Source organism: Dipodomys ordii, unplaced genomic scaffold (genome assembly GCF_000151885.1).
Source record: "Dipodomys ordii isolate 6190 unplaced genomic scaffold, Dord_2.0 Scaffold33, whole genome shotgun sequence".
NCBI classification, from domain to species: domain Eukaryota; kingdom Metazoa; phylum Chordata; class Mammalia; order Rodentia; family Heteromyidae; genus Dipodomys; species Dipodomys ordii.
In genome coordinates, this window is record NW_012267249.1 from 5,538,087 (window position 1) to 5,546,808 (window position 8,722).

The 8,722-nt window shown below is 51.1% G+C and overlaps 2 protein-coding genes across 2 annotated transcripts in view; one reads left to right on the forward strand and one right to left on the reverse strand.

Annotated features, from left to right (window-relative positions):
* Positions 1 to 1,053, reverse strand: part of Slc6a9 (solute carrier family 6 (neurotransmitter transporter, glycine), member 9) — a 44,955-nt gene extending 43,902 nt beyond the window's left edge. Inside the window, exon 1 of the mRNA XM_013016785.1 lies at positions 835 to 1,053. The gene's annotated coding sequence lies outside the window, so the exon portion shown is untranslated. The remainder of the gene's footprint in view (positions 1 to 834) is intronic.
* Klf17 (Kruppel-like factor 17) overlaps positions 836 to 8,722 on the forward strand; it is a 60,959-nt gene continuing 53,072 nt past the window's right edge. The window contains exons 1-3 of the mRNA XM_013016786.1: positions 836 to 887; positions 1,192 to 1,265; positions 1,455 to 1,518. Of these exons, the coding sequence (XP_012872240.1) occupies positions 836 to 887; positions 1,192 to 1,265; positions 1,455 to 1,518 (190 nt within the window). The remainder of the gene's footprint in view (positions 888 to 1,191; positions 1,266 to 1,454; positions 1,519 to 8,722) is intronic.

The window sequence follows — 8,722 nt, forward strand, 5'->3', positions numbered from 1 at the left end:
GGCCGCGGGGCTGCTAGGCGCCCCCGGTCTCACCTGCGGCCGCCGGGGCTCGCCCTCGGCGCTCCCGGAACCAGGTTCCCGGTGGTGAGGGCGCAGATTTTTTTTATCCCCCTCCCCCAAGGTAATAGTCCCCCCCCACACCCCCAAAGAACTCCCCTCTTTGGCGGTCCCTTCCCAAAGCCGTGGCCTCGGGAGCCCGTGGACAAAGAGATCCGGAGGGCCCCGTGACTTCCCACGGCTTCCCGAGACCCGCGGGCGCGCGGGAACCCGCGGCACCCGGCGGGCGAGTGGGCGGGCAGATGAGGGAGGCCGCGGGCTGGAGCGGCCAGATAGACAGGCAGCGGCCGCCAGGCCGGCGGCGAGGAGGAGGGACGCAGAGCCCGCGCGAGGGGTGCGGGACCCGGCGCCCCGCGGGGGGCCCCTCATCCCCGCACGCACAGACCCACCGGCGCCCCAGACAGACCGCGACACGCTCTGGTTCCGGCGTTCCCCGCACCTCCCGCCGCCCCCGACCCAGCCGGCGTCGGCACGCAGCACACCCCCCTCCACTCCCGGCACCGCTTCTCTCCCTCTACCCCCCCACCCGTCCCCGCACCTCCCGATTCCCGCCCGCCTCGGCTCCTTGGTGACAGCGGTGACACCCAGACGCGCGCACCTACCCCGACCTCCGCGGCGAGACAGACATCCCGGTGCGAGCACCCACACTCGCAGCCCCAGATGCCGCATGCATGCGCGATCGCAAACACCGCACACACAGAGACACGGACACACGCACGCGCGCGCTGGCCGCGGGGCTGAGCACCGCAGCGCCCCGGCCCCCCGGCCCCCTCTTACCATGCTGCAGCCCCCGGCCCTGGCGTGCCGGGTCCGCACCGCCGTGCGCCCAGGTGGCTTTCTTAAAGGGAAAGTTGCATCAGCCTCCCGAGGCTCGGAGCCGCCGCGAGTCCGCCCGCCCCGCCGCGCCGCTCGCCGCTCCTCCAGAGCTTGTTGTGTTTTGGTTTCGGGGAGGCGGGGGCTCAGAGTTTGGTGAAAGTTTGAAGAGTGAAGAAGGCTGGAGAGACCCAGCCAAGTCCCTCCTCTCCCCGAACAGCTCCCCTGGCCGCCCTCCCTCCCCCCGCCCCGTCCCCTCCCCTCCGCTCCCTTCTCCCTTCCCCTCCCGCGTGCCGACTTCTCCCAGACTCCTCCTCCCAGGGAATAAAATTACAAGTCGCTCCGGCTTTCAGATGATTGATCCCCGCAAACCCCTGAGAGTGGGGCTCGTCGACGTAACCCCAATTCTCCGCCCAGGCCTTTGCTACCCTCCAGCTGGGGCCCTTGGAAAGAAGCAGATGTAGTTCCCTTCGGGCTAGGCTGGAATGAAGCCAAAAGGCCTGGGGCACATGAAGGGGGGGCGAGGGGGGGGGTTGAAGTTAGCCGCCCGGGCCCCTGGCCTTCTGCGCCTGCGTTCCCCCTAGAGAGAAGTCAAAAGCAAATTCCGTTCCCTTTGGAGCTGCGCCGCTAGAGACTGGGCCCAGCTGGGTAAGGCCTGGGACCTACTCCTTGGAATTGGAGAGCTGGGGGAGTCCTTTCTCCAGTACACTCCCCTCCCCGCCCCCCTGTTACAAACATCAGCGTGAGCTCCCTAAGTCCCTCAGTGGGGAGACAGACAAGGGGCCCCCAATCCCAGTTAAAGGAGGCTTGGCTACGAGTTGCCTCGTGGAGCCTGTTGAAATGGAGAGGATTCGTTAAGGAAATGCCTACCTATTCACTTGCTGGCTAGTGGGGCCTGGAATTTGGAATGGGCCCTCCATATTTGCTTATTTGAAGATAGCCACCTTTCCCGGAAAGGGACTGTTAACAGGAACTGTTGTTGCTGTTCCAGCCTGAGTGGGAACACCCTAGGCTGGAGAGGCTGACTCCATTGTGCCCACAGCATCCTCACCACCATGGCCAAGAAACTGGTCTTATTTTTTCCTCTGGGGACACTCAGCCTTGAAGAAGCAGATGCATCCCTGTCAAAATTGCACAAGACCAATCAAGGAATGAGATTCTACTTTATTAATTTATAGTCAGGGCCCCTGAACAAGATAACAGGTGTCCTGCCCAGACACCTCCTGTAATGTGTGCCCTCTCTGTCTATTCCCCAGCTCCAGTTCACACAGACAGCTCTCCACTGCCTTGGAACTCAACCTAGTCGCTGTTGGAGACAATCAGGTCTTCTGCAAAGACACTTATACCCCTTTTTACTTTGTCCTTAAACCTAGCCAATACTGTTAGGACAATAGTGTTAGTCATGAGAGTGTTAGAATAAAGAAAGAGCAGAAAGTGAACTCAACAGACCAGATCAATGGAAAGTAGAAGAGGGATGCCTTGGTGACCAGAGGAGAGTCAGGAGACATGAGGTGTAATGGAGCAGGGGTGGAGGGAATTAAGAAGGATAATGGTTGTGGGCAAGGTCACAGCACAGGTTGCTGGAGAGTGCAAAGAGTTTCCGGAGTTTAGGGCACAGGTCTGGCTTGGGGAACCTATAGTTTGAGCTAGTCCTCAGCTGTATCTGCTTGGAGGAATTCAGGTGCTTATTACCTGGGGGGGGGGTGGTGGTGAAGGAGTGGGCTTTCATATATAGATTAAGATTCTAGGCTGGAGAATTTTGGGAAGGTCCCCTGGGGAAGGGGGTCCAAGCCTTGGGAGCAACATTGAGTTATGAGGACAAAGCAGATTCCCATCATTTGATTATTTTATTTTATTTTTATTTTTTTGGTCCCATCATTTGAGATTCTCATCAAATACAATCTCTTTCAGGTTAATATTCTGTGAGCCTATTGTGGGTGTTTGGGCAATCTGTTGTGCTGGTGGCTCCTGACAGTGAGTGTATGCAGGTTCATCCAGAGGAATGACTGTAGATACTTCAGCAGGCCTGTGTAGTTGTATGTGTGCCCAACTTCTGGGTCTGAGCAGGTAGGATCCAAGTCCTCCTCATCTTTCCTACCAGGATTAAATTCCTCCCAGAAATTGCTTCTGATCTGTTCTTCCCTTCTTCCTCCCTGTCAAAAGGTGCTCCATTCTCAGGGAAGGCAGAGTGGAGGCTGTTGGAACTAGCCTCTAAGCAGAGTGGGAATTAAAAAAGAGGATGACAGAAAGGGGTGGGAGGAGGAGACCCCCCTCTAAGGAAGGGGGGTAGAGGTGAGCCTAGAAGGCACTAGGAAGGTTCTGGGAACACTCAGCAAAAGTTTGGAGAATTTTCATGCCCCAGGGAAAGTGGAACTTTCTAATTACCCTAAGGAATCCAGGTGAACTGAGGCAGGGGCAGGATGCTCTCAGGGCCTGGGGAGATTGGATGAAAAGAAAGAAAAGGTATTCAGAGTTGAGCTGCCCCCTCTCCCCCATCACTTTTGAGATTCATGTGGGGATAGGGAGGCAGCCTAAGACTTTAGCTCATAAAGTAGGGAAAAGAGAAGATAGTCCTTGGAGTGTTTGGGGAAATTGGAGCAGTTGACCACGAGGATTTTGCTAGCCTAATAGTGACATAGCACAAAGTGATTAGTGTACACAAGTTAATAGCTATGTAAGTTTTGCCTACTTTCATCTATAAAGAGCATCAGGTAGCCACCTAGTGAGTGAGTCTTGAGGAGCGGCTGTGACAAAGATTCTGATTTGAAAAGCTGTCTCTATGAGACAGGAACTGGAGTGGCTTGTGTTTTGTCCCCCCCCCCATTAGAATGAAGTCCCAGGGAAGGCAGGTCTGGGCCTAGCCCAGGTCGGAGCTGTAATGGCCTTTATGCCTGGCTGTGAGCTTCCTCTTGGGCAGTTGGCCCACAAGGAGAGAGAATATAGTCAGTCTATGCCACTGTGGGAATGAAGGGAGAGATCAAGTCTGAAGATAGACAGGACTGATAGGGTCAGACATTCCAGCTGGTCTGTGTCTTCCAGGACCAGCACAGCAAGAGGCCAGGCAGCCACTGGGCCCACCCACTGCTGGCTGAGGCCTGTCTTAGAAGCCTCTAGTTACAGTGCTATTTCCTGGGAGAGCTGTGCCCAACATCAGATCTCCTAGTGCTGGCTGGGTTCCCTCCTTTGTCTTCATCAGCCAGCAGGATCAAGTCCTCAGTGTTGAGACTGAGAGTCAGGTGTGGGAGCAGGAAGAATGCCAAACTTGAACCACTTTGATAGAGCACCTGACTAGAGGGGTGCTGAGAAATTATGAGAAGATAGGTTTTGCTGGGTGAACTGGAACCTGGCCTGATCTCCACTTCCTTGGAGCCCCAGCCTTAGAGGCCCAGAAGCGTTGTTAGGAATGCCCTGCCTGGGCTTGCTTCTCAGATTCTCCCTTTCTTGAACTTGGCATCCAATGGTCAGTGTTTGACACTTTCCCTTCCCTAACCCAAAGCAGGGCAGTAGCTTAGATTGGTTCAGATCCAACAGTTGTCTCTGGGACTTTAAGTGTCCTTCCAGCCATCTTGCCTCATCCTTAAGTGTTCCTAGCACAAGCTAATCCAGGCTGGACTTCAGAGATGCCCCCCTCCCCGGTAAACTGCCAGACAGACAGGACACGATGACTTTGGCTCTGCCTGGGGAGCTGTTGCAATCGTCAGTACAATCGCCCAGATTCCTAAATACCTTTGAGTTTATTGTGAAGTCCAGGATTCCCAAAGGCAAGGCTGCCAGTTTCCAACACCATGGAGAACTCAAAACCCAGAGTTGCCAGTGTCCAGAGTCTCTAGTGCCCAACTCTCAAGGGGCCTAATGCTTAGGATGCCAAACATCTAGACCAGTCAGTGCTTCTAATATCCAATTTTCAGGGCATCAGTGTCCTAATTCACTGGGCGGGAGGGGGGAGGGGCAGCTCAGCATGACCAAGATCCTTCCAGTAATTGGTATGATCTCAGAACTAGCCACGACTGAAATGGGCTGGGACAGTGCTGGCAGCAGTAGGCTTGCTTTACTGATGCTCTTATCTTGGATCTGGTCTAAAATTAACCCCTAGAGCTGCCCTGCAGAAGGATATAGGTTTCTTCCTCTGCCCCTACCCCAGATGGATCCAGAGCCTCTTTGGATTGGGAAGACAGGAAGAGGGGTGACTATGAGGAGGAAGAGCCAATACCAAAAATAGCTATCTGCCATGGGGATTATCCTGTGACACCTCTCCAGAATCCCACTCCAGCTGCTGACCAGGCCTCTTCCCTGACTCCACTTCCCCAACTCCTGTCTGAGTTGTCCTCTTGGACTGGAAAGAGGGACAAAGCAATGATGTCACTACAGATGATGACATCACTGGGGAGGGATGACACCCCGAGGAAAGATCTGGGCCTGAGGAGGTGAGGCATGGTGGCCTGCTGCCTAGGTGGGTGGGGCTCTATCTGTTGGCAGCTCCCCGCAACTCCTAGCAGCTGGGATGGCAGGGCCAGATAAGCCTTGTGGGGGGCCCTGCCTTATCTAGTCCCCACACAAGGCTGATAAGCCTCTTAGCATGGTCTGGTCCAGGGAACAGGTGGGAGCTGGAAGAGGGGAAAGGGCCAGCTGGGGCTGGCTAAGGTCCAGGGAAGACAGCCAGGGTCAGAGAATGCTGGCAGAACCCCAGGAATGGGTAGGTAGGGGGGTGAGGGAGTCATTGTGAAAACCCATGACGTTAAGGTGGTAGTTGCGGGCCTGGGCACTGAAGCCAGGCTTCTTGCTTTGTAATCACAGGTCTTCTGCTTCATAGGAATGTGAAATTGGGAACAGGTTTCCATGGTTTTCCTGAGGAGTACAGTGACTACCAGTCCTGGTATTGTGCAGCGATTAAAGGATTTACTGTGTGTGAAATAGTCCCAGACGGGGCCTGGTATATGGGCAATACTGGCATGCCCAGGATATTGGGGAAAGCTAGGGTTTCCAGAGGCTTCCTAACACCAGACATACCTATATCTATTCAGTCTACATTCAACCCTAAATCCTTCAGGAATCCTAGTCTTTCTGGTATATTTTCTTTCAACACTCCTCACCCACAGACACCTTGGAACCCTGGTGCCCTCTGGTGACAGAAGCTATACATGGCAGTCACAGTTGGTTCCCTAGGTCATATTGGGTCAGACAAGTCGCTGTCATGTGGTTATTTTATGTCATCATCATATCAAATGTATAAGATAGGGATTATCTCCATTTTCTAGAACTAAGGCTAGGCATGTTAAACCATTATGCAACTAATCAGTAGTAGAGCTTGGACCCAGGTTGGCATGTCTCCAAAACCTAAGCTCCTATTCTTCTCATAGTATGCACAGGCGGCTTAGGATGTGTGTCTATGTGGCCACTTGGCCCTGTAGTTGTCTTCCATAGGAACCATACTGCTAGTTCGGATGTCACTATGAATGAGTGTGTGGCTGTTGAGATTCTCCAGCTGTGACTATAAAATAATAATGAGAACTGGTTTAGGGTACCAGAAAGTTTTGGTTAATACTACTTGTACTTTGTAGATTTAAATGTGGCTATATGATTGTATTATGTGAATGTTATGTGAATGTACCCATGGTTAGGCTCATTACTGCTGTCCTATGAGATTAGCCATGGCAGTGTATGTGTATGTGTGTGAGAGAGAGAGAGACAGAGACAGAGAGAGAGAGAGAGAGAAGGAGGGAGGGAGGGAGGGAGAGAGAGAGAGAGAGAGAAACTATGACTATTGTCTGTGCTCTGAAGGTTCTGTAGCTAATGGGACTTGGGGGGTGATGGAGGTCCCTGAGTTCCCAGAGCCACTGGCCTTTGCTGCCCTAGGACTGTGTGCTCACCATGACCCAAATGATGGATGATTTCACAGGCCTGATACACTCCCATGGGCCCATCTCAGTTCCCATTCTCCCCTCCCCCTTGTAAGTTTTTGAGGAAGTAAAGCAAATAGTACTACAGATGGAGTTGGTCTTTGTTTTTTTCCATGAGATATTTGTGAAAGTATTTTACATGCCTTTGAGGGACGTCTAAGAAGAAAGTGTCATTTAAAGAGAAAAAAATAAAATAAACACGAAATGGTAATTCATTAATTTGAACATCAGCTCTCAAGGTGTTTGCAGATTCCTCAGGATCACTAAGACTCTTACAAGGCAAAAAAATACTTTTTATCTATTTTTATTTCCTTCTTTCTTTCTTTCATTCTTTTTCCCTTCTTTCATTCTTTCTCCCTCCCTCCCTCCCTTCCTTCCTTCCTTCCTCCCTTCCTTCCTTCCTTTCTTGTTTTTGTTTTTGTGTGGATACTAGGGCCTGAATTCAGGGCCTGGGTGCTCTACCTTGGCTTTTTTTTTTTTTCCTGCCAGTCCTGGGGGCTTGAATTGAGAACCTGGGCACTGTCCCTGAGCTTTTTTTTTTTTTTTCCCTGCTTAAGGCTAGTCTTCTATCACTTGAGCCACAGCTCCACTTCCGACTTTTTTTAATTGGTTAATTGATGATAACCAGGTATGGCTTCAAACCAAGATCGTCACATCTCAGCCTACTGAGTAGCTAGGATTACTGGCATGAGCCACCAATGCTCTGCTTGGTTCTCTTTGTTTTTCTCTTTTGTCCAATCATACTGCTGTACTTTAAAAATTTATCACTGATCTAATCACCTCTTACCACCCCCATGGCCACCATCCTGATTAACAGTGATCCTCAGATCTCAGCCTCCTGAGTAGTTAGGATTACAAGGATTACATATGTCAGGCCTGAGCCAACAGCATTAGCTTGTCATTTTTACCTGTTGTTTGTATTATGACATGAGTGACTGAGCAAAACTGCTGGCATCTAAGCAGGGCTCTGTGCATTGTAGTCTTTGTATTCTCCTCTGCCACTGTGTAATGAACAGAGGGAAAAGAACAAAAAGGAGAGTTTCTCTCTAAGATGTCCTTGATAAAGCAGCAAAACTATTAGCTATGCTAACTCTGTATCCACTCCTTTTAATATTTTGTGTGATAAAATGGGAAGTATGTTTTAGCTCAAGGAAAAACACATTACTGTGTCATGAGTTGAATTCTCAAAACATCAGGGTTTTTTTTTGCTTTTGTTTTTGTTTTTTTGCCATTTCTGGGGCTTGAACTCAGGTCCTGGGCACTGTCCCTGAGCTTCTTTTACTCAAGGCTAGAGCTCTACCACTTGAGCCACAACACCATTTCTGGCTTTTTCTATGTGGCAGTGAGGAATCATGCATGCAAGGCAAGCACTCTACCACTGAGCCACCTTCCCAGCCCAACATCAGTTTTATTTAAAGAACAAATACTGAATTGTAGTTGTAGTTATTCAGACTTGGGTATATGGCTCACTCCTTCCCTTTCTTCCTTTATCCTTCCTTCTCTTTTGAGACAAAATCTGGCTTTATAGTCCAGGCTAACCTTGAACTTACAATCCTCCTACCTTGCTTCCTAAATTCTGGGATTAAAAGCATACACCATCATACCCAACAACCTTTTCTCAAACATGAATCAAGTAAATTTGAAAGTTCAAAAAAAATTTTGCCGGGGCTGGGAAGGTGGCTCAGTGGTGGAGTACTTGCCTTGCATGCATGAGGCCCTGGGTTTGATTCCTCAGCACCACATAAGCAGAAAAAACTAGAAGTGGCACTGTGGTTCAAGTGGTAGAGCGCTAGCCTTGAGCTGAAGAGCTGAGGGACAGCGCCCAGGCCCAGAGTTCAGGCCCCACGACCGGACTCAAAAAAAAGAAAAAAAATATTTTTATTATGTGGTGCTAGTCCTGGGGCTTGAACTCAGGGCCTGGGCACTGTCCCTGAGCTTTTTTTGCTTAAAGCGAG